We start from the raw sequence: 26,665 nt of genomic DNA on the forward strand, positions 1-26,665 counted from the left end.
CTTTTGGGGCTTGACAAATTTGTTCGCTGGGCGCAGATCCAATACAGGGCGCATGGTTAGGTCCTTTTTGGATACAAGGAAGTACACTGAATAAATACCTTCCGTTACCTGAGATAGAGGCACGACCTCTATAGCTCCTTTTTCCAGTAGCTGTTCCACTTCCTGTAGAAAGATGGCGAGGTGTTCTGGTGTCAAGCGTCGTCCCCGTGGGGGTCTGTACGTTGGGGAACTGTTGAATTCTATACAGTAGCCGCGGGCTATGGTTGATAGTACCCAACGGTCTGATGTTATTCCCTCCCATGCTGGAAGAAACAATGTTAACCGGCCCCCGACCGGCGATGCATGGGAGGGGACCCGAATCTTCGGGTCATTTGCTGTTATTGGCCTGGGAGCCTCTAGGGGTAGAGGCCTGACCTCTCCCCTTGCCATGGCGTTGGCCTCTCTGATTGTACTGGCCACTATTACCCTGGTTAGAGGACCAGTTGTTGGCAGAGTAGTGTTGTTGATGATTCTGCTGCTGGCGTTGGCCACGAAAAAGGCGCTTATTGCCATAGCCGCGTCTGTTAGGTGGCCTAGAAATCTGGTCAAGGGTCTGGATTGTGTCAAACTCCTTTTTAGCATTTTCTAGAGCCTCATCAATTGCCTTACCAAAGGGATTGGTATCCTCTATAGGTTTGTTGATCAGGAAAGCCTGAGTTTCAGGTTTAAACCCCGAATTGCGCAGCCAGACATGGCGTTTGAGGAGAATCCCTTGGACTAGGGAACGGCCAGCAGTCTCTGCAGCATCTAAAGTGTTTTTAACGATGCTTTGGTTCACTAGTGTCCCTTCCGTGATTGTGGCCAGAAGGCGTGTACGCAGGGGTTCTGGTGCCTCTTCAGCGTCGCTACGTAGCTTGCTCCACTGTGCGTCTGCGTAGCTTGCTAGTAAAGAGTTGTTATTAGCGATCCTTGCTGAGAAAGCGGCGGAAGCTGTGATTCTTTTCCCCAGGGCATACAGCTTTTTCCCCTCCTTGTCTGGAGGTGCCTCACTGGTGGACAGTGGCACCCCTGCCCTCTTCCTTGTATTTGTTACTACAAGGGAGTCTGGTACGGAGTGGCCCCTGACGTATAAAGGGTCAGAAGGAGATGGGCTGAAGAGTTTTTCTATTCGAGGGTTGACCCCTCTGACCAACGCAGGAGTGGATAGAGAAGGGGTGATTCTTCTTTTCACTGAGGCAAGGAGTGGAATGGTTTGACTGACAGGGGGCTTCTCCTTAATTACTTATTCCACAAAGTCAATATCCCGAGAGATCTCCCCTGTGTCTAATTCAAATTCCGCTGCTGCTTTACGCAACAGTGCATTAAACGTAGGCTGGTCATCTACAGGAGATGTGTTCCTAATAGGTGAGTCTTTGGGAGGAGATACGGTTTTGGCATCAGGGTCAGAGTACGCTGATGGGGACTGCCAGGGGTGTGAGTTAACTACCTCTAGTTCTTCACCGAAGCCCCCTGCACCTGTATCTGGATCTTCTTGAAACCCCTCCTCCTCCTCTAGGTTTCGTTCTTCCTCTACACCCAAAAACTCATCCTCTTCCTGAAAATGTTGTTCCTCTTCAGTGAGGTCATACACATTTAATTTGTCATGCGAAGGATTAAACAACCTAGGAAATTTGACCCTGGGGTCCTTCTCTTGGTCTTTTGGGTGTTGGTGGGTTTTGGGTTTCCATAAACCTTTCCATCTTCTCCATGCAGAAATGGAGTCTCTCCAGAGTTTAATGGGGTACCCCTGAGTAGTCTAGGGGGGGAGGGAAATGAGTGTTTTCTGCCTGGAAACGCTTTGACCTCTCCCTCAACGTCGAAGAAAGGTTTCCGTCGCCTTCTGAAAAGCCTTCCGGTAGGCCAGGAGTCCCTCTAGATGAAGGAGGCAATTCCTGGCTCCCCTTCGGCTTTTTCGGCGTGTCTTTAGCCCTTTGCACGGTATTCGACGTGTCTTTCGTCGTCCGCTTATGGGTATCGGCGGAAACAATCCTCGCTAGGCTCTCGACAAGTAAATTGTCTGTGGAGGTTTCTGGTCTTGACATTACGGGCGTTGCGTGTTGTACTGCGAGGGGCCTCTTACATGGAGCGTTACGTCGGATGGTTTTGGTGTAGAGCCTTTATTTGTGGAAAGCCCAGTCACTGGTCGCGGCTGCGTTTGCGAGTGGGGCTTTAGACTCTTACGGTCTGAGATAGACGCCGGGGTGCCCTGTGTCTCCTTCGGCGCTGATGGATTCTTCGTCTTCGACAAAGAAGAGCCGTGGGTTGTGTGCTTATGGGAGTGAGTCTTTTGTGCGTCCTTGTCGCCGGGGTGTTCATCCCCATAAGCAGGGCGTGAGCCGAGCCAGTCGGGGCCGGGGACGGACGTCGAGGAGCGCGAGCGCTCCCTCGAGAGGTTTAAGACTTCCGCAACGGAGGTCGTGTTATCACCTTCCTCGTCACTTTCGGCGACGGCGGCGGCAGGTGAGGAATCGGACTTCGACATGGCGTAGGCCGCCCACCTCTTGACTCTACATTCTTTTAGAGTTTTGGGTTTTAAAAGCTGACAAGCCGCGCAGCCGTCTTCTTTATGATCGAGGGGCAAGCAACGGTTACAGCGTTTATGCTGGTCCTTCCAGGTGTACTTGCCCCTGCAGCGCGGGCAAAACCTAAAGGGTGTCCTCTCCATAGCTGAGGCAATAATTAGTGGTGATAACAACCCCGAGGGAAAGGGAAGGGAAAAGGAAAGGCATTCTCAAAGAGAAATAAGATAGTTCCACCCCCACTCTCCCTACTGTATGTTGGCCGGCGAGGCCAGGCCACGTGTTCGGCAGCGCCGAAGGATCTCCTCCGCCTCGTCTTCTTGTTCAGCGGAGAAACAGCTTTGCAGCTACGTTGAGGGGAGGGATCTATGTGTTAATGTAATAAGTCAGGACCAAGGTCCAGGAAATATGTTTTGCAATGTCTCTCGAGGAGCTCCGCGTAAAGGCGACCAAAAGCTGGGCGGAAAAAAACAATCTGAGGGACCTCGACGCGTGAGGGATTGTAGGTACACCGCACGTCACTATAGGGATAATGTTACAGACATGCCTTGTCGACGTCCCCTTTTCGACTATGAAAAACAAAATGCAATACTCCGTAGTGACCACTGGATGTCGGACCTATGCACAGCATGTGATTCTAAGCAGATTAACAAACATCAGAAATGTAGTTACAGTAATTTCTTTGAACTTTATATTCTGTCAAAGCTACATAACTTCTAGCTTGAAGGGATTTAAAAAACGTGACTAGACAGATTAAATGTTTTTAAAGTCTCAATTATCATGATGTTGTCCTATGAAAATAGTGGTCTTATTTTTCATCAATAATTAATTATTAATCAATCCCCAAGGGATGACCTGAGGTACTGGCAAATTCTTGTGATCTATGTCACTGCAACGTACAATCTGATAACCAACTAGTTTTATGCATGATCAATGTTAAACAACATAACAATAAGATGTTCAAGTGAAAATGTCTAATTATAAAAGTGCATTTCAGATCAAATATGGTTTGGTTTTTTCGTGATCTCTTGGCATGTTGAAAATATAAAGGAAAACTTTTTCGACGAGATCTTTAAGAACTGTAGAATTAAGGGCATTGCCCGTAATGCATACATCCTCCATCAAGAAGAGGACATTGTGAAGATTTCAAGGAATGTTAGCTTTCTACAGAAAGGCCTTCTATGGAGGACCACACATTAGAGGGTTAATTCGGAGACATTTGGAGGCAGATATTTCCTTGAATAAAGATCTTCGACCCGAAATGCGAACAATCATGATGTCCCCCTTGGAAATTAAACTGTTTTGACTTTTATAATTAAAAGACATTTTCCTTCGAATATCTTATAATTATGTTGTGTAACATTAATCATGTATAAAACTAGTTGGTTACCAAATTGTACTTTGCACTGACATAAGTGACAAGATGTTGCCAGTACCTTGGGTGGTTCTTAGGGGATGTGTTAATGGTTATAGTTCCTTGTTGTGCAATACATAAGGTACAGGCTAAATTGTATAATCGGATGAATAATCATTCAAATATTTAAAAGATATTAATTTAGTTTAAAAAACGTGCTACCCATCATCTCCCTTTGGTCCTCATTTTTCCTCAAGCCACTCCCAGCCTAGTTTCTAATTATATTGTATGTGAAGAGCTCTGTAAAGCATGTGCTATTACGGCCTAGTGTGCTAGTGAGTTTGCTTCATCATGCTTCGCCAGGTGTGAGCATAGTTTTGTAATGTTGGGGATTGTATGTGTTTCAAGTGACTCTGAATATTTTTTAACACTTGCTGGAGGTGGTCTGGCTATTCTGATCTCAGGTTTTTAGCTGGCAATACTTTTTAATATGATTTCAAACAAATGCTCAGTTAAACCATATTAGGTCTGGCAGAGGTAATCACCCTTCAATTCTTAGCTTTTATTAGAATGGACTCCTGCAGTTCGGTGACCTCTCCACCAGTGACAAAAAGTGTAGTTTAAGCTCTTTCCTAGTAATATGGACTTGGAGAGTTTAGATATGCAGCAATAACCAACAGGTAATGCTTAAGGGAGTCAATAAGGATCTATGTATCAAAACAAAAAGGACAAGAAAGACATAACATTGTCCAAAGTAGAGCGCACAAGGTCTGGTATATGCCACCCTTAGATCCAGCACACAGTTGCTAAGCACACACAAACTGTTATTCGGAGCGATGCATGTATTTTATTCTATCATTTACCGAGCAAACGTAGGCCAAGAGCAGCAAAGTGCTTTACAGCCTGTGGAAGCCAGCGTGTAGCATGTTTTTTTTGGAAAGTATTGCAGAAGAGAAGCAAGGGGGTGGGCAAGTAGTGAAAGTGGGTGTATTGGAAGGGTGAGTGGGTGTATTGGAAGTGTGAGCAGGTCACCATAATCCCAAATAGGGTATGAGAATAGGGTTGTAGTGAGAGAGAGGGGAGGAGAGGGAATGGGGAGGTGAGCGAGAGTGAGCAAGAGAGAGAGTGAGAGAGAGCGTGAGAAAGAGTGAGAGAGAGAGTGAGAGGAAAGGGGAGGGAGAGGGAGAGAGAAAAAAGTAGAACATTGGAGTGATAGTAAAGAAGGATGGAAGGTGAGAAGAATGGAGAGAGAAAGGGAGGCGAGGGGACATTGTTCGCTACTGGAATGAGCGATGTTTCCGTGGCCAGCACCAGAGATTTATGCGACTCAGACTGCTGTGAAGGTGGAGGACAATAAGAGCTGGTTGCACGTAAGCGATATACCAAGAGACACCAGTATCCCTCTGTTAGGGGGAATTCTCATCTATGGCTAATTTCCCTCACCTAGTGAGTCCCCCAGCAGCTTTGCTGGACTTCTGGAGTTTATTTTCTTTTCCACTCGGTAAGAGCGAGAGCTTTTCCCCCACTGTTACCTGTGTTTTGCTATGTGTTTCTACCTGTTTTTGTGATTGTGGACTCTGAAGTACACCACTTCAGTAGCCCTCTTCTTTTTGTGTGTCTCACAGCACCTTCAGTGCTGTGGCACAGGGTTGTCCTTGAGACTTCCCTCGACTCCATTTCTGAGGCGACTACAGTCCCCCAGAAAAGGGTAGAGTTACCATTAACTTTACTTAGTGAATCTACCACAGATCCAGTACACCCCATCTTCCATGGAGTAATGGAAAGGGTTAATTTGTATCCCTTTTTATCTGTACCTCCTAGAGCATTGTTTCGCTCTTTTAACATTTAGACTTGGCTGGTGGCAGTGGTATCCACCCTAACTTTTCTACCGCGATTATATTAGATAAACGTGGTACTGTTCTTGGCTATTATATTAGCCTCAAACATAAATCCGCTTGACTAAATCATCTTTCTTTTGGCTCCGGTTGGGTTTATTTGCCATTCCTTTTTGTTAAAGTCCTTCTTGTGTTTTACTTTGCGCGACAAACTAGGTTCGCCTTCTTTGTTCACTGTCTTTTGGTGGCCTTCTGCTCAGAAGCCCTTCTCAAGGCGCCTGGGTGTCTAGGTGGGCTGAATGTGAGGAAGGGGTGTAGTCACCCCCTGCACAGGGTATCCTAGGAAACCCAAGTCGCACTTTGCCATGATTGGCTGAGGTGATTGTCCGGGCTGGACAACCCCCCTGCTGGGTGATTGACAGCCAGGCTGCGCGAATGGGGTTTTTCGCATAAAAGGCAGGTCCCTTGGGCTAGAAGTCAGAGAGTTGCCACTGAAACTACAAGGAACCGAAGAGAAGCGGAGAGAACGACGGCTGCTGCAACTACCCCGTCCCGGTGAAGCCCTGCTGCAGTCCTGAGCTATCTTCCCTTCAACGCCTTAGAGAAGATCCAGTCCGGAGTCTTCTTCCCTTGAGCTTGGTGGGGATAACCAGCTCACCTTCTACAGCCAGAGGATCCTCTTGCTTGGTCGAAATCGCTGCACGCTGCTGTAGTGGTCCGGACAGCCACCTGAAGAGCCTCTCCTGTTTTTAAGGAGCACACCTTTTCTTCCTCGTCGCTGCTGCCGGCTTCATCCCTGTGTGGTGCAGACCCCCTTCAGACGTCCTCATTCACCACAAAGCTCCAGGAATCGTGGGTCTGCGGGAAACCAACAGGAACAACTGCCAGGGCACCAGCTGCACCATTGGAACAAGGTACTGTGTTCTACTTGAGGAAACTGGGTGAATCCCTTTTCTTCATTTCCATGGCTTGTCCTTGTCTTCCCTCCTTCTTATAACTTTTTCTTCCGAACATTGACAATATCGAAGTACTTTTGGCTACGTTGAATCGTGAACTGTCTGACTGTGTGATCTTCGGCAACAAGCCCCGGTGTCTTTCGACCCTGGCTCCGGCCCTTTGACTTTTGAACTCCTGTCTCTGAGTGTTTCTTGATTATGCCTGCCTAATCAAAATATTGCCTGTGATTTTTGCCTCCAACTCCCTCTGGGTATCTCAGGTGCTAAGTGTGTTTTCCCCTGGCTGCATTTCATGCCACGGATACGTGTTTATTTAGTAGACCGAACTGTCAAAAAGTGATCGCAATTGTATTTGCGGTAACGTGTTTTGTTCGTAACACCGGTTCATTCAAACACAGGGTACTTCCCTTGAGACTTACTGCACAAAGTGAATTGGTTAGTTGTGGTATATTTAACGTGTGGTTTTTATTTGAGTTTAATATAAGTGTTGTGTTTATAATGAATGGTTTAAAAATAAATTTACTTATATTTTTCGACCTGAAACCTAGAGTCAGTGTTTGCTTGAGTCACAGTAATTGTGGTCCCTTTGTGTAATCTCGGCTACTGCTCATATACTCTTGAGATAAGTCTGGCTGCTCCGCCACTGCTACCACTCTGACATAGTAGTACAGGCTTGTACCAAAGGTAAAACTTGTATTGCCACCTGTAGTCTTAATTGTGTGCAGTGGTCCCTAAGGGCACTGCACAGGATTCTGCTTAACACCCTCCACCGGCACAGGAGCAGGCTTAAAGTTAAGAATGCCCTAGGGCTTCGCAGTTCGTTCCAGTGGAGAAGGTGGGTGAGGATAGAGATCCAGGAGCTAGATCTCTGGTTTAACGAAAGAGGAAGAAAACAGTGAATTCACAATGTTTATTAGGATGATTGTGTGAATATCTTTTGTGGTCCTTTGCACCCCTGCAAGGACGAGGGAAAGGGTACCAGGATCAACCCTAGACTGGAAGCCCCAATTGCCTCTTCTTCGTATATATTTTTAGAATAAAACTTGAAACGTTATTTGTATTGTGACTAATTGAGAATAGTATCATATAGAATATATCAAATATAGAAATACATTAATAGAGAGCATTGGAAAAACACCAGCATGCACAAGAAACACGTCGGTCCGTGAACATTAACAATTGCAACCCTTTTAAAAGCATTGGATACAAAGATACTTGTGTCTGACTTTGTCACAAGATAGTTTAATAAGTGTACTCCCCACATGCAATATTGGGTGCACATTCTACATGGGTTTTGGTCAGCACTGGCCCAACAGACAATAAGAACACAATTCCTTAGGATAAATTGTCCTTGTGCCCGGCATACAGGAAACAAATATAACCCCTTTTAACTTATCGAGCTCCAATTTGGTTACAGCAATAATTCCGAAACGGCACTGAAATTAGCTTTTATAACTTAATACAGCATGTCGTCATGTGTTATATTAGGTGAATTTGCTCAATGTCGTCCATCAGTCCGATCTCTCAAAAGTGAAGTTTGGGCACTATTTAGGGTACAGAGCAGCTATCTAAGGGATAACCCAGTAACATAACTGATAAACATAACTGATAAAAGGCTATGACAGATCAAAGGAACCTTGTTCCACTTAAAGAGAGGAGTGGCTCCCCCCCAATTGATAGGAGGTAGCCTCAATGGAAAGGCCCAATTGAAAGGCCCAAATAACCTTTCTTTGCCTTGGTTGATTACCTCAATGACTGTCTGGAGAAGAAGAATCTATATTGACAGCCATTGATGAAACCGCCCCTCAATGCAAAATACCTGTGTGCAAGAACCTGGACGCTCCATGGTATAAAAACACAATATTCAGGACCAAGAAGTCCTATATCGTCATGATGACTCTCACCTCAAGGAGCAGTCCTGCCAAGTTCCTCTGGGTGGTGCACAGCTTGGTTCACCAGGACCGTGTCCATAACTGTGGCTTTAACCGATTAGCAATGCAGCCAATTGCATAGTTATTTCCAAGGATAACATTGCGTGCATTCACGCTGGCATTAGCCCAGTCTCAATCCTAAAGTAAATGTTGTCATGGATGGTTTTGCCCTGTCACCAACACCAAACACCCTTGATTGAACCCTAGTTGAACTATTTCCAATATGGAACCTTGCCATGCCTATCCGTTCTCCCTCAATAGACCTTTGGACTTTGGAACTGAAGTGGTCTAGCTGATGGAGATGAACAAGTCTGATGGGACTGTACACATCACTGAGGGAAAAGGCATTGGTCTGAACTCTCCTTAAAAAGACAAGTATTTGATAAAGATGTTCTTGACAACATCTGCCCTATTTACAATCTTCCATTCTGAGGAACATTTTTGGAGAAGGTGGTGTTTACTTAGCTGGAAAATTGTCTGAAAGTGTCTGGATTCTTAGGTGCCTCACAATCCAAGTTGGGAATCTGTCATGGAACCGAATCTGTCCTGGTCTCCATGGCATGATTCGCGAAGGAAAAAGAGCTGAATTTCAGTCCTAGTCATTTTGGATGCACCAATGGCCTTTAACACTGTTGACTATTTCACATTGCTGGCCTATCTCTGAGACCAGGAAAGGTTTGGGGTAACTGTTCCTTAATGGTGCTCCTTTTTCTGAATCCATGCTCAACACAGGAGTTGCACATGGGTTCCGATCAATTACAGGACAGTCTGGGGGTTCTACAGTATTTGGCAAAAACATTGAACAGTAAATGGGAGATGACCAGACAGCTGTGGACATTCTGCAGATCACGGTTTCACTGATGACATCATCCGGATGCAGGACTCTTCCCATAGCAACCCAGAGATGTCCTGGAGTCCCTGAGCACTTGCTTGCCCGAATCGGCCGCTTGGATGGAGACAAGATATCAAAAATGTAAATCCATCAAGATGAAAATAATAATACCTTTGGCTATCGGTTGTCCTTGGCAATCGCAACCATAAGATTGTGCTGGAAATTTCTTCCAGATACATTAACTTTTTAGTAGGACATTTTCAAAGTGCAACTATATGAACTAATGTTTAATTCTTCCTCTTTAATTCGTTTTACTGCTTAAATTTGACAGACTTATTGGTCTAATTTTAACTTGGAATCATTTGGGACCTCTACCGTTTCCAATTATGGAATTTGTCAAATCTACGAATTGTGGGAATGTGATTTGCTGTTTTCTTTTTTTGTTTCTCTTTTTCTTTTAACCTTACACAATAAATAAGTTAAGGTTTACTTTTAAACCAAATCACAAATAAAATAAATAAATAATTGTGGGTTACTGAAACGAGGACAGGGATAACGAAGGTGCCATTATAGGCATGTGATATCTTTCTGTTACTAAAGTGGACAACCTTGGAGCATCCTGTTGCAACACATTTCTGTGCACAAGTTACAGCAGTTAAAGTTAGCTTTTTCAGTATCCAGAAGATCGCGTGCTCTCTTGTCTAGGGGCTTGGACTAATTAGCCAATACTTTTATTTTGATGCTTTTACTGTACCGGAAAACCATAAGCAAAGCTCTTCCTTTGTGCTGGCCTGTGATGCTACGGCTGGTGCAGAACATTGCTGCTCAAATACTGTGACACGTTTTACCCTTCCAGCATTTGACCCACATCATGGGTGATCTGCAACAACACCAGTAACTGGTGTCTAGAATGCTTCAGTCGCGCAAAGAACGACATTATATGTGGATGCGTGGGTTGCGCCTGAGTGCAGATATGCACAACCAAATATCTCAGATGCTGAAACACCCTGTGTACCAAGAGTGATTCACACAATGCTAATAGCTACTCTTTCTTGTGTGTAGTTCCACAGATATACATTGCCTTGTCCCCCGCTTTACGATGGACACCATTACAAGCAGGCTGTATTTTAGACTCATTAACAAACCCCATTTATTTATTTGCCCTTCCCATTGTAAACATATCTATGTTTCACTTTTTACAACTTTCAGCTTTTCACCACATGCTTGAGTGGGGAAAAACATCCAATGCTGATACTGTATATGCCGATTGGCTTCAAAGTGACGCTGCTAAAAAAACAACTTTAACTACTTGTCTATGTCCAGTACGATTAATGGCTGTTCGCAGGTTTGGCCAAGGCTACGTTTTGAAGGCATCCAATTCAAAGATTTAAGAAACAAGTAGAAAACTCCCCAACGTGTTTTCTGTTGCTGACCTTACTAAATAATAAATAAGGCTCCTTCTGGAGACCCAAGTACCAAACTAACTATAAAAGAGGGCCAGGGAAGGATGAAACAAAACACAGACAACATGTGTTTAACTCTACAAATACTGATTTATATAAAGTAATAATATTGTAAATAGGTTTTCTAGAGGATTACGCATTTAGTATTATACTTTTCACCCCTATTAAAAGTTGTGTATCCTTTAATGCAAAGCACAATAAATAATTTGATTCTGGACTAGTGTAACAAATCTTCATTACCAAAGATCTTTAAACCCTGTGACTAACGCATGAGTCAGCTATTACATGTAATTACTCAAGTACTTGAGTCAGAGGCCTATCAAATCATTACTTTCCCCCTGAATTAGAGTAATTTGGCCCACTAAGTAACACTTACCTTTGATTGCAATGCTCTTGGATAAAGCTTCTTTCTGTTGCAATCTTCTATATTAGGATCACATACATGATCTCCAACCTACCAGAATCATATATGTAGCTTTAGATGTTAAGACAGTTAGTGCTAACCTTGACTGTTATGCTCCTAACCCTTTTTCTGTTTCTTCCCTTCCCCTTAACATTTCACTGCTTGATCTTCCCTAAAAGCGCAAGGAATTGGTTTCTCTTTCTATATGTAACGCGTTACAAAACTAATAAATAAAATCATGCCCTGCTTCATTTGTGTACCTTTCGATGAGCACATTGAATGGTCAGTGGCTTCCATACTGACATTCTGGTAATCCACGTCTAGCCTTTCTTTAAAAGTTTCCAATTCATCTTCAGAGAAGCTGGCAGCAATTTCACGGCATGTCTGTGAAACCTGAAACAAGCAGCCCATCAGGAGTGTTGCAAAAGAGCCAAGATGTATTTTTGTGCATTCAAAAGGATGGTAAAAACTAGACAGACAAGCACATGAAATTACATTCAGTGATTATTATGATCATAAACCACACGTAATGATCTATAAATGCTACCACCACTTTTAGCTGAATGGTCAATGCAGAGGTATATCTTCTGTTTCACTAACACCCATCCAGATGCCTTTTAAGCATTTTTTATTCCCTTCAGGGCGTAGGCAAGGTCCACTAGCGTGCTTCCCTCCCGCAACCTGGAGCAGACTCCCTTCATCCTAACCAAGGTGTCCCTAAACCCCATATTTTCCAACTTGTGATCATAACACCTACTATTTGTGGCTAGCTATTGGTGAGGACATAAAGACAAAAAGCCTCACCTATCTGGCTCCCTCTGAAGATTGTCTCGAGATGCCCCAACCTAATACTCCCCAGGTTTCACAGTGCAACAATGAGGTTTCTAGTGCGCAAGTGTCTGACACTCGGGTTCAGCCTTTTCCTCAGTTGCTCTCTTTCTTTCCTCTTGCTAGTACTACTCTCTCTATTCTATCCCTCTATCGTCCTGCCTCACTCCCTCCAGGGTCAGTGTTTCCACTCTTGCTCTTCTATGCTTTGAATGTTCACACTCGTTCAGGTCTTCTTTCCTCACCCTCTCCTGTATACTCTCCTCTCACCTCTGTGTTGTACTCTCTGCTCTACTCTCCCGTCTATGCTCTCCTCTCCCCTCATCTTGCTCTCAATCAATCAACTACCTAACCTCTTACACGATCTACCACACATTGATTCATTCATTCACCACCTCACTCGCCAACCAGGTACCACTCTCGCCCACTACCAACACCTCACCTGCAACAAGCTTCAGCACAATCTCTGCAATGCTCCTCTCCACCGTCCTCCTTCCACCTGATCTCTCGGTCTGCCTCCACTCCACCTGACTTCACCCGAACGCTCAACTAATTTTGGTTCCCGTGGATTTTTATATCAGTCTTCCTTTTCCTCCCTCTTCAATTGATTGCTCTGCTCATCTGAATCCCAGGGCCCATCTGGGCGTACTCGGCCCCCTGCTCACCCCGGTCACTCCCCCAGAGTGAGTCAAAGTCACCTGGAGGCTTCAAAATGCCCATAGTCTGGGTACTCTATGAAAAACAAAGACATTTTGACAACCCACTGCTGGCAGGATGTTTAAGTATACAACTCTTAATGTGCATTATAAGACAACAATGTTGTCTCAAGACGTTTGCATGGCATGCTCAGACTCAGAATGTCTTCTAGCACAATTACAAGAACTGCAGTGATGAAAGTGAAGAAAAAGGGCTAAACAATGAAATCCTGCCACTTGGGAGGTGAGACAAGTTTGGCTTCTTGTCATTGGTTTATGGGGATTATTTTCGTCTCTTGATAGGTCAGATACCTCATCCTGAAAAATTATTGGCATGCATTGGATCAAGATTGTGGTGTTGGAGCGGTTGGTATTGGCTTCAAGCTTTTAATAGGTCTCAAATTCAATACTTATCTTAATCAATGTCTCTGTTGGTTCAAAGGATTTTGCTCCTTATGAACGATTTTGCTTTTACATTTTTTAGTATTTTCATAGGGGCAGTGTTGAACTCCTGTAGAGTGGTATGGTATGGTATGGCGACTTGAATGAACTCTCCATATTATGTGAGGGTTGGATGAGCCGCCAGAAACTGGGTTGGTCGTGCCGCTACCCAATGTGCTTTCCAGAGTGTGGATGGAGTGGGATTCTGCATGTTCGCCACTTGCACCAAGGCGTGGTAATATGCCCATAGTGGTGGTGAAGATCCCAGGGGAGTGAAAGCTCTGAAAGTATATCACCAGAGATTGTTAATAATGCCCCAACACCGAGCCAACGGTTTGCCTGCTATGTTGGTGTACAGAGCTATTTCATATATCTCCTCTGCAAAAACCCACTGCTAGTGCTTTCGAAATATTTTTTTTACAGGCTCAGTCCCTACGAACACAAGTGCAAAGCCCATGTGGAGAAAACCAAGACGTTTTAAAACCTAAATGAATAAGAGTTTGAGCAACCTAGTCCTCCACAGTTATGGAGAGCTGCAGCCTGACACTGCAGTTTAGAGTCCTGAATGCATGGAATACCTACACAGGAATTCCAGGATGGGGGCAACGATGCATGACCCATTTGTAGGGAGCCGAGAAGAACAAGTTACTTAGCCCTGGTAACGTTCTTTTGACTGGATGTGCCTCCCATCTACTCATCATCTTATGATATCTCCTCTTCCAACACCAGCTCAGAATTATTTTAGCGGTAGGAGGCGCTGTGCGTTGTCAACTCAATGTCCTTCGAGGGCCTCAGACCCCTCTCGAAGTTGACGTCATCAATAGTATAAATAGCACGCACTGCGACCCATTACTTCACTTTTTTTTGCCGACCACCCACAGTATAATCGGCATTAGTGAGGTCAAAAGAAATCAGACGCTCAAGGAACGAAAAGTGTAATGCACTGTGGGGTAGGATGGGAGAAGCGATGAGGAATACGTGGGAGGAACATCCAGTCGAAAGAACGTTACCAAGGATAAGTAACTTGCTCGTCGAATGGATTATATACTCCCACGTATTCCTCATCCCACGTATTCCTCATCTTTTGATAGACTCCCAAAGCAGTATGATAATGGAGGAGGGAGCAAGAATGTTCAGAAGCCAATAAAAAATGCCAATGTTTGTCATGAATGCTGTGGAGCACAGCCTTTCCAAATCCCGCCCCCTCCTGCACTGACGCAGAGTCAAGGCAATAGTACTTTCTGAAGGTTTGAACAGACGACCAAGTAGCTGCCGCACAGATGACCTGAATCGGCACCCCTCTTTGTAAGGCAGATGAATTAGCCCAGCCCCTTGTGTAGTGAGCTCGCAAGCCGACCAGGGCTTCTTTCCCAGCTAGACTATAGCATTCTGTAATACATAGAATTATCCACCGGGATAAAGTCTTCTTAGTAACTGCCAGACCCAATTTATGCTGACGTAACCGACAAAAAGTTGATCCTGCAGCAGGTGAGCCTTTGCCGCCTTAGAGACCCTCCCGGCCACTTTGAATTTGGTTTTGGGCCCTGTTAACAGCCCCAGCGCCTGTGTGCAGCCTTGCCCCTAGCCCCCTCCCCGACCTCCATTTCCCCGCCGTGCGCTCCCTCCCACTTCCTTAGCCCGGCCACCTCCCCTGATTGGACCATCCAAGTGCTGGTATCGTAGTGGCGAAGAGCTAGCACTGTGCTGGTGCCCCACTCCATCATCTGCAGCAGGTGAGCCTTTGCCGCCTCAGCGACCCTCCCGGACCACTTTGAATTTGGTTTTGGGCCCTGTTAACAACCCCAGAGCCCGTGTGCAGCCTTGCCCCTAGTCCCCTACCCGACCTCCCTAGCCTTTCCACCTCCCCTGATTGGAGCACTGGGTGGTCATGAGTGACCCTCCCAGGGCGGCCCTCTACCCGTTCCAGCCCCTGGCTAGAGGCTCCAACAGAGGCGGCTCCAGAGAGTGTCAGCGGGTGTCCACAGGGGAGGCCAGTGGCCAGCCATCAACCAGCAGCAACGAACAAGATAGGAGAGACCAGAGTGGGGAGTATAGCAATCACTCTACTCCGGAAGCCCTGCCACACAACAATTCTGCATACTTTGGAACAGTAAGATGATTAATAGATTGAGCCTCCAAGTTAGTACTGTACTTAATATACTACGCTACACCCCCAGCAAGCGTATAGGCTGGTACTCAAATTGCATTGCTAGGCTCTAACTGTGTATAGGCTGGTACTCAAATTGTATTGTTAGGCGTAGGCCTCTCTCGCACTATAAAGGGCTCTCAAATCTAGCTGTGCCTGGGCTGGTACCCAAGTTGCATTGTTGGGCTCTAACCGTGTGTAGGCTGTTACTCAAATTGCATTGTTGGGTGTGGGCCTCTCTCCCACTGTGCGGGGCTCTCAAATCTAGCTGTACCGGGCTGGTACCCAAATTGCATTGTTAGGCTCTAACTGTGTATAGGCTGGTACTCGAATTGTATTGTTGGGTGTGGGCCCCTCTCCCACTATACAAGAAACTCTACTATAGCTGTGCCAGGCTGGTACCCAAATTGCATTGTTAGGCTCTAACTGTGTATAGGCTGATACTCAAATTGCATTCTTAGGTGTAAGCCTCTCTCCCACTGTACAGGACTCTTGGGTCTAGATGTGTCCTGTCTCAAGTTGCATTGTTGGCTGTAGGCCTCTCTCTCCCACTATACGGGGCTCTCAAATCTAGCTGTGTCCTGTTTCAAATTACATTGTCCGGTATCCAAATTGCATCCCACAGCCAGGGAAACTCACATTAGGGACGGCCACTGGTATATCCTAGCAATATAACCCTAGTAATCCTCCCCTACCTAACTCGAGACATCGACTGAACACCCAGCTTTATCACTTGACTATACCACCCTACAGACCGAGCTAAAACTTGGACCGGACAATTCCTCATAACCCGGTACAACACTGCAAGACAGCCGGACCAAAGCAAAAGACCAACTCACCATCAACAAACCGTAAAGGAGGGGAAAAAAACCACAAACGCGCAAGCTCAAAAATGCCACGCACACGAACTGGACCATAGGAAAGACAAAGACAGAGAGCAGCAAGAACAAACACAACTGAACACCGACGAAGACTTACAACTGCAGAACACACTCCCACGGACAGGAACAACAACAGAACGAACACCGGAAAAAGAGAAAAATCCCCCTACCTAACTCGATACCTTACAAATAACCATCCACCAGAACGAGCCAACCCAACATACAAATCAACAGACAACCAAACACAACCACACAGAAGAAGAACGGACACTACTAGAAATAACAAGAACAGAATCGACGCACTAACACCTTACATCACCAAAACAAGAGGACCGCCTACTCGACAGCGTCAAGATTTAGAAGACTTTATGGAAACAAAAACCCAAGACTGAACCTAGAAGAGCTTTTCGATGACGCAGACACAACTGTACCAACACCACAACAAGAGATTGACTTAGAAGGAAATCGCAACACCAGTCAGAAGACAACGCCAACACTAAAACACAAAGCAAACTACACCTTTAAAATCCACTGCAACCTGATAAACGCAAGATCCATGTCAAAACACAAGACAGAAATCTTTGACGTTCTCTGCGACAACGGCATTGACATACTATTGATAACAGAAACATGGCTCGATGAAAACTATAAAATCACACACCAGAGCTGCCTCCCCACCAACTTCAAATGCCTTCAGATAAACAGGAAAACAAAAAAGGAGGAGGCATCGCAATTGCATTCAAAGGACACCTGAAAATAAAAACATCATCAACTGCAAAACCATGGTAGTACACCCGTCAGCGAATCCAAAAAACAAACATCACATTCATCCTGGTTTACAGACCACCGACATACGATGCAACCTTCATCGACAACTTCATAGAAGCCATCACCAACATAGCCATTGAGCACGAACATCTGATAATCCTCGGGGACTTCAACATCTGGTTCGAAGAAAAACACACCAACTCCCAAAACCCACTAATTGGGCAACTAACAACCATGAAACTACAACAGTTGGTCAAGGGGCAAAACACTCAGGACACACCCCTGACGCAATCTTCGCCCAAAAAAAACATATCACCACAGCACCACCAATACATATACTGTGGAGCGACCATCTCATCATCCCGTTCGTGATCACACTACCAACTCAAGTCCCCCCAAGCTTACAACCATCACAAAAATAAACTGGAAAACTATCAAAGCAAGCAACTTAATGGAACAACTGGAGATGACCAAAGCTTCAACTACAGAACTAGAGCTGGCAGACCTAGACAGGAAAGCCGAGCTACTCCACAAATGGATTGCTGACACAATTGAAAACATCGCCCCAGAAAAACCATTTACCCTCTCAAAAAAAAGAGCAACGGCAAAATGGTTCACCCCACTAATAAGCACCATGAAAAAGAACAACAAGAAGATGGAACTGGAATGGAGGAAAGAGTACAACCAATACAAGAAAACACTGTTCCAGAAACAAATCTGCGCCTACAAGAAGGAAATTCAAAAGGCAAAGAGAAGGCATTATAATGACAGAATCACCAATGCCAACAACACACCAAAAGAAATGTTCAACATCATATAAGAAATGAGAAACCCACCTGGTTGCGACAACACTCCAAAGACTTGGCAGACCATTTCAAGAACAAAATCAACGACATCCGACAAATCATACAAAACAGACAAACCAACCACAACACTCAACCAACCAGACCTAACGAAGAGCCACAGCACAAACTCCAAAACTACCCTTACACTTACGTATACAAATTAACCTAAGAACATGTAGAAGAACACCACTTTCCAGACCAAGCACAAGTCGGTTTCAGACCCGCAAGAGGAACAGAATCGGCACTACTATCCATCTGGGATGACCTAAAAACAAACGCAGACTCCAACACAACCTCAGCTCTGATTCTGCTCGACCTCTCCGCAGCTTTCGACACAGTAAGCCATGACACCCTAAGCAAAAGATTGGATGATATAGGTATAACGGATATGGCCCTACTCTGGATTAAATCATTCATAGCAGACAGAACAGAAACCGTATGGATAAAACCCTTCAAATCTACTCCACGAGTTTACGACTGGAGTACCAAAGGGATCATCACTATCACCACTATACTTCAACATCTACCAGACTCCAGTAATTAGAATCTTCAAAAAATACAAAATCGCATGCTACAACTAGGCAGACGACACTCCAATCATCTACAAAATCGAAGACACTCAAGCCGATCACTCAACCCTAACTGAGTGTCTAAAAGAAGTCTTTAACTGGATGAACGCCAACAACTTGAAATCAACCCAGGAAAGACATAAATCTTGATTATATCCAAAAGCCAAGATAACACATACATTCCCTGGCCGACGGAAATGGGAACCGCGCCCGCACCATCTAAGGTAGTTAAAAATCTGGGAGTCCTGATGGACAACACCCTAACCTTAGAACAACAAATAAACGCAATAATCAAGAAATGTTTCTTCCTCCTTCACACAACAAGAAGAATCCTATCTTTCCTCTCCTTCACCCACAAAACACTCACAATCGTCGCCCACATCATGTCAAGAATCGATTACGCAAACAGCCTCTACCTCAGGATGCCAGAATACCTCCTGAAGAAACTACAATACATCCAAAATGCAGCAGCCAGACTCCTCCTCAAACTAACCAGAAGAGACCACATCACTCCAGCTCTAAAAATACTACATTGGCTCCAGTCAAACATCGCATCACCTTCAAAACAATGTGCATACCACACAGGGCAATCAGCGGATAGGGAGCTGAATTCCTACAAAAGAAAATAATCTACAAGCCAACGAGACTCCTCAGATAAAGAAATGAAATCCGCCTGGAGCCAAAACCATCCATCAAGAAAAAACTAGGAGGCTCCTCCTTCTCCCACCTGGCCGCAGAACTCTAGAACAACATCCCGGAAGAAATAAGAAACACCAAAGACCACCTACAATTCAGAAAACTACTAAAAACCTGGCTCTTCAACACCACAGAAACAAATTGAAACTAAACACCCAAACAGGAAACACAGAGAACAGGTTGGCAGAAATTAGGATGACACAGACAACACCCAGAAATGACTAAGGGAAAAGTCTTACAATAAAGACAAAGCTAGGTTAAATAGGACACAAGCGACAACCCCATGAGGACAGAATTAACACAGCTGCCCAATTCCATCCTACAACCTCACCCACTCCATGAACGCTACCAAGTGCCAATTATGAATGTTAGCAGTTGCCATTTCTGGACAGAGCTGTGGACATTACCATGCGCAGAGCCCGGACGGAGTTGTGAATGATGGCAGATGCCGCGCCTAGATGCAGCTACGAGTGTTGGCATGTACCTTGCTTGGATGACAGGGTTGTGACCGATAGCCTGTGTGAGCAACTGCGTGGGATTGCGAATGCTGACCATTGCCACATCTGGATAGAGTAGCGGTTGTTGAGCGAAATCATGTCCGGACTGCATTGTGAATGCAACCGAGGCCAGATTAGGATGGAATTGCGAATACCAGCTAACCGCACACATAGAGAGGTTCCAATGGTGGGCTGGGGCCGAATTTGGGCACAGTTGTGAATATTGGCTAGCGTCATTTATGGAAGGGATAGTGAATATCGGCTGGTGCCGGAGCTAGATAGACATGCAGTGATGTTCTTGTGCCACACCAAGAAAGAAGGTGGAAATTCAGCACATCACGTATAGACAACGATGCCAATAACCAATCCACTAACAATTTCAACCCTCCGCCTACACCTCTCAAACTCTAACCAGACACAAACACAACCCTATACCACAACAAGCCACACACACTTCACTACACCTCAACAACAAAACAAACCTCACATAGACTTGCACAACGGCACACAAAGTCTACCGACCAGAAAGTACCCCAAGCCCAGCGAATGGTGTTAACCGTTTTGGGGCTGCCAACCGCACATCAATGCTATCTTGCACTTTTCCCGCTTACTCCCAGTAACTCACCCCCCTTCCCGTTTCAGAGCCGCCAGGGGACCACTCAGTTGATCATTTAACATTAACATCATTAACATTAGCATGTCTTAGTTTAGCGAGATGTGAAATGTAGAAGCTTTAAGCTCTTTTAGGGTCTAGTCTGTGCAGTCTTTCATCCTCCTTATTAGAGTGAGGTGGAGGGTAAAAAGTTGGCAATACAATTTGTGTAACATGAAAATACAAACCCACTTTCAGTAGAAAGGTAGGTCTGACTCTCAACACAACTTTGTCTTTGTAAAAAGTCATAAACGGTGGCTTACATGATAAGTCTTGTAATTTGCTCACCCTGCGGGCAGATGTTAAAGCAGTTAACAGAATTGTTTTCAATGTAAGTAGCCTGAATGGGAAAGAGTGAAGTGGCTAAAACTGAGCACACATGAGGAACTTTAATATAAGATTTAAATACCAAACAGGGACCACAAAAGGTACTGGTGGGAACACATTAGTGAGCCCTTTTAAAAATTGAATAACCAGACCCATCTTAAAATAGGATGTTTGTTGAGATGTGTGCTTAAAAATCTAAAGCGCTGCCAAATAACCTTTCACAGCGCCAATCTGGAGCCCCAGATTAGCCAGATAGCGTAGAAATGACAACACCATAGGTGTATCGAATAGGAAAGGGTCCACATTCTTCTCTCTGCATCAGCTGCAGAACTTGTTCCAACGGCAGCGATACAGAGTTCTGTTGCTGGTTTTCTGGGGGAAAACAAAATCTCCATCACGTGTTCCGGGAGGTCCAAATCAACCTTGCAGAAACTTTGCTTGAAGATTGAGTGTCTTGACTGCTGGATGGAGAACCCGACCATACTCTTGCGAGAGAAGGTCCGCTCTTTGTGGAAGACGAATTGGAGGGCATATGGACATGTCGGTAAAGGTCCGGGTACCACGTCCTCCTCGCCCAATCCATAGCAATTAGGGTCATCGATTTCCTGAACTTCCTCAACCTCCTGATCACGTGAGGAATGACAGGGACTGGAGGAATAACATACAGCAGTTGAAACTCCCAGTCCACTACGAACGCGTCCCCTAGAGCTCCTCTCAGCAGAAATTCCCTGGAGCAGAACAGCTTGCACTTCCGGTTAACACTGGACGCAAACAGATCTATTGGAGGGGTTCTCCAAAGGGTGAAGATCTCTTGAAGGACTTCATGAGCTAGTTCCCACTCGTGGGAGACTGTACTCTGCCTGCTGAAAGCATCCAGCACTGTGTTCTCCTCTCTGGCTAGATGAATTGCCGATAGGGAGATTCCTTCTTGAATTATCCAGAACCAGAGCTGCATTGCCTCTCTGCACAGTGGTAGTAACCCTACACCTCCTCGTTTGTTGGGTAGTACATGGCCACTGTGTTGTCCATCATTATCAGGACATTCTTTCCCCAATACGGAGGGCAGAAAGGCCTTCAGCGCTAGTCTGATCGCCCTCAGCGGCAAACAACTGATGTCTAGTTTGGACTCCGATAGAGACCAACCACCTCTGACAGTCAGATCGTTGGCATGAGCTCCCCACCCAGTGAGTGAGGCATCCGTAACTATTGTTATCTCTGGCCATGGTTGCCAAAAAGATTCTCCAGAAAAATGCAGGATGCCATGAGAGCAAGCAACGTAAGAAATTGAAAGTCGTGAGAAACTGGGCTTTCTAAAATTTGGAGACCATCTGCTGAATGTGTAGAGCCCTCACCTCGGGTGGCGAGGCTTTCCCAGAGGAAGCATCTAGGACTGCCCTGATGAATTGGAGCTTTTGGGATGGCATCATGTGGGACTTCTTGAAATTGAGGAAGAAGCCCAATCTGTGGAGAGTGCGGCAGGTAACGCTGAGATGTTGCAGAACCTTTTCGGGAGAACGGGCCTTGATCAGCCAATCGTCCAGGTCGGGGTAGATGTGAATCCCCACGAACCCCCCCCCCCTGACACAGGCTGCCACCACTGCCATCAATTTGGTGAAAACCCTCGGGGTTTTCCGAATGAGGTCAGTCCGAATGGCAGAAATCGAAACTGATAATGAGAACTGGCAACGACGAACCTCAGGTACTTCCTGTGCCTTTGATGGATAGGCACATGAAAGTAAGCATCCTGAAGGTGTTTGCAATGCCCAAGCATCAGAAGTAATGCCCCACCATTCTTCCAGATGCTGAGTGAGCCTCCCTCCCACTGGGGTCCTGTGGATTAAGGCCTCACAGTGGTTTTAGGGCAGCTGAAGCAGCGGCTGAATAACCTCTTCCTCGTTCACCACAAGGGAATTTTGTTTCGACTCCTTTGACTGGCCAGTTCCCTCGCTTTTCCAAATGAGGAGCAATAGCGAAGAACCTAGCCCTCCAAGTTGGTACATTGGGGTGCAAAGGTTGTGGTTTTCTGATGGCGGCACTGAGTGACGTGGCCGCTGCTTTTGAGGTCTGCAATTTCTCTAGTCTCTCGTCAGCCTTGCTGCCAAATAGTTGAGTGCCTTCAAAGGGCATGTTGAGAAGTCGACTGCCCGTCAAGCGCAAACCTAGACTTTCTCAACCACGCAAATCTGCATATAACTGCTCACCGCAATGGCTGTGCTAATCGGCAGAGTCCAAACTTGATTGGAGAGACTCACACATAGCATCTTAACCACCCTTAACAATGTTTAGAAACCCCTCCCTCTCCTCTCCTTCAGGGCAATGCTCAGCTGCCGCAGAGATACAATCCCACAATGTGCAGTTACATTTGGCAAGGGCACAAGTGACATTGACAGATTTCAAAGCCATTCTAGCGACTGAAAATCTTTTTTTTGCTAAAGCGTTAAAAAGCTCGTCATCCGTCTGGTGGTATTGTAGGATATGCTGCTTGTCTTGAAGTGGAAGTTGCAGCTTGAACCACAAGGCTTTTCAGAGTACGATGTTTCGAAACATATTCCGGATCACTACTTGAAGGCCTATACTTTTTTGTGACATTTGTATTAACAGCGGGGCTTGTCTTCAGTGACTTCCAATTAGCATTTACCCTTTTTTGAAGGGCTACATGAAAAAAAGTAAAACAGTGTGTTTGGGGACCCTTATCTAAGATGTCTGTAAGGTCATCCTGTTCAAAAGGTGGAGCTGGTCTGCCCCATCCAATATACTTGTTACTTTGTTCATCAACTGTCTGTAAAATGCCTCAGCGTGGTCAGACTGATCTGCTTTTCCAAATTCCATTTCATGTGAAGTGTCAAGGCCACCTCTCATTCTTGATTCCTCAGATATCAAGGCATCAGGAACATTGGGTGTACCATATTCCAACCCAAACGGCGGTGTATCCTGATCTGAGGGCTTTTTTCCCCTCGAGGGCGTCGAAGGCTTCAACGTCAATGGTATTAGCTTCAAGGGCTCGACCCGTGACTCCAAGGAGTCTTCGAAGGACCAGGGCTGGGCGGAACATCCAGTCGAAAGAACGTTACAGTTCGTAAGTAACTCGTTCTTCAAATGGATTGTGTCCTCCCACGTATTCCTCATCTTAGATAGGCTCCCAAAGCAGTCTGAATTGGAGGAGGGTGTCTCATAAATATTAATCATGTACAGTATGAATTACTGATTTTGCAAAGAGACCCCCCCTGTGAAGAAGACGAGTCTAAGGAGTAGTGCTTTACAAATTTGTCCTTGGATGAGCAGGTGGCCGCTGTGCAAATATCTTGTATCAGGACACCGCTATGGGGCAATTAGGATCATGGATTTCCCAAACTTTCTTAACCTCCCGATTACTTGAGGAATCACGGGGACTGGTGGAAACGCGTACAGGAGGGGAAATACCCAGTCCACCACGGACGCGTCTCCTAGAGCTCCTCTTGGGGCAATTCCCTTGAGCAGTACAGTTCGCACTTCTGGTTGGCACTGGTCACGAACAGATCCACTTGCGGGGTTCCCCAAAGGGCGAAGATCTCTTGAAGGATTTCCTGAGCTAGTTCCCATTTGTGGGATACTGTGCTCTGCCTGCTCAGAGCGTCCGCCGCTGTGTTCTGCTCTCCGGCTAGGTGAATTGACGTTAGAGAGATTCCTTCCTGTATTGCCCGGAACCAGAGCTGCATTGCCTCTCTGCACAGTGGTATTGACCCTACTCCTCCTCTCTTGTTCAGGTACTACATGGCCACTGTGTTGTCCGTCATTATCAGAACATTCTTTCCCCCTACAGAGGGCAGAAAGACCTTCAGCGCTAGTCTGATTGCCCTCAGCTCCAAAAGGTTGATGTGTAGTTTGGACTCCGATGGAGACCAGCGACCGCTGATTGCCAGTTCGTTGGTGTGGGCTCCCCACCCCGTGCATCCGTCACTACCGTTATCTCCGGCCATGGTTGCCAAAAAGATTCTCCTTTGAGGATATGTTCGTTGCAAACCCACCATCGCAGATCTTGTGCCACTCTGGTCAGAACTTACAAAAGATCTGACATCTCCCCTGAAAATTGAGACCATTGAGTCCTGAGGGCCCACTGTAGGGATCTCATCCTCAATCTGGCCTCTGGCACCAGAAAAATGCAGGAAGCCATAAGACCGAGCAACCTTAGAAAATCGAAGGCCGGCAGATGCTGGGCATTTTGGAACTTTGTTACCATCTGCAGAATGTGGTGAGCTCTCTCTTCGGGAGGCGAGTGTTAGGGAGAATTCTCTCTTTAGGCTGAATTTCCTAACCTAGTGAGTCCCCCAGCAGCTTTGCTGGATTTCTGGAGTTTCTTTTTTTTCCTCCTGCCAAGAGTGAGACTCTTTTCCTCCCACTCTTGGACATGATTAATGATATTCCTTTGACTGGTAATGTGTTTTATGGGCTATTTGGTCCTTTACTCCATAGGGTCTCGTGTTTTTTCCTATGTGTGTTACACAGCACCCTCCGTGCAGTAACACAGGGGTGTCATAGTGACACCCCACCATAGACTCCATACCCTGGGACTGACTACTGTCTCCCAGGGCATGTAAAGTCATCATTGGCTTTACTAGTCCCAAATTATTAACAGAAACCAGTACAAACCATCATATTGTGGATGTACTGGTCGGGGCAATTCGATTGCCCCGGGGTCTGTTAGTCGAGGGGGCACGTCTCCGTCCCCCCTGATCGAGTTTTTGCTGGTGGCAGTGGAAACTACTTTTTATATTCGACCGCAAATATTTTCCTATGGGATTTTCCCATTGTTGGAGGCTACCAACTTTAATAATTTATTCTCATAGCCTCAAACATACCGCCGGTTTATTTAATTAATATTAATTCTCCGGTTGGTATTTTTTGCCAAGACTCGATTCTAAAATGGCGTTTGTGTTCTCTTCTGTGACTCCAACCCAAGTCGAGCCCTTTGTTCCACTTTTTGGCGGGCTTCTCCACAGAAGCCTCCAAAAGTGGTGCCACTCTGTCTGGGTACCACAGGGGGTGTGGGAGGGGGTTTAGGCACCCTGGACCGAGTTACCTTGGTAACTCAGGTCGCACTTTTGTGTGATTGGCCCAAGTGGTGAGCCGGCCGACTCACCACTTAGCATGTTTGAGTGACAGCTAGGCTGAGTGAATGGGGGTTTTCTGCATAAAAGCAGGGCTTTGGGGACTGGAACTTCAGAAGTCGCCACAGGACCTGAGAATCCGACGAGGGAGAAGCTGAGCCGACCTACCACGACGACACCACCGGTGGAGCCCTGCAGAACCGACTCACCACTTCCCGACGACAGAGAAGATCTCCCGGCTGGAGAGGCTTCTTCCCCTGACTGGTGGGCACAACCAGTTTTCTTTTCTTTCTTCGCACCCCAGCAAGGTTTGTGGTCGAACTGCCCGTGCCAAGCACCCGGGCAGCCGGATAGCCACTCACCACTGAACCGCGAATCACCGGACCGCTCCTTGTACCTGAGAAACTCTGCGGCTGGTTTCTTCCCTGGCAGTGCAACGGACTCCTGTCTTCCTCCACGACGAGATCCTCTCTTCCCCCGGACGAAGCACCGATTTGCACCCGCTGCCAGGAACAACTGCCCCCGTTGGAGCGTTCTCACCACTTTAAGGTACCGTGTCCACCAGGCCTCCCTTTCTAAAGATTGCTACAAGGTAATAATAACTCCTTAACCTTCTGGACTGGGCTGGCCGCCTTGACCCTCTAACTGGTCCCTTTCTGTGGTCCAACTCCTTTTTGAACCTTTACAAGACTTTTGTGCACTGCAACCGTGTGACCTTGGACACATTTTGTTTGAGAGTGGATCCGGCCTCTTGAACTCTTCACGGTTTTACCTTGCCTTCTTCTCTTGTTGTGTTCTTGAAAAAGTGTTGGGATCCGTTTCAATTTGTTCTCTGCTTTTCTCTCCCTTTTTAAAACAAACTATTAGAGTGCCATCTATGTTAAGCGCTCACCGCTGTCTGAAAATAAGTGGGGCTTTACTTAAG

At 45.9% G+C, this 26,665-nt stretch overlaps 1 protein-coding gene across 8 annotated transcripts in view; it reads right to left on the reverse strand.

The window, feature by feature from the left end:
• LOC138481148 (zinc finger protein 250-like) overlaps positions 1–26,665 on the reverse strand; it is a 729,359-nt gene that overhangs the window by 503,884 nt on the left and 198,810 nt on the right. For all 8 annotated transcript variants that reach the window (XM_069613085.1, XM_069613086.1, XM_069613087.1 and 5 more), the window contains one exon: positions 11,572–11,704. In XM_069613085.1, coding sequence (XP_069469186.1) covers positions 11,572–11,704 — 133 coding nt within the window. The remainder of the gene's footprint in view (positions 1–11,571; positions 11,705–26,665) is intronic.

This window comes from Ambystoma mexicanum, chromosome 5p (assembly GCF_040938575.1).
Source record: "Ambystoma mexicanum isolate Mex_15411 chromosome 5p, UKY_AmexF1_1, whole genome shotgun sequence".
NCBI lineage: Eukaryota > Metazoa > Chordata > Amphibia > Caudata > Ambystomatidae > Ambystoma > Ambystoma mexicanum.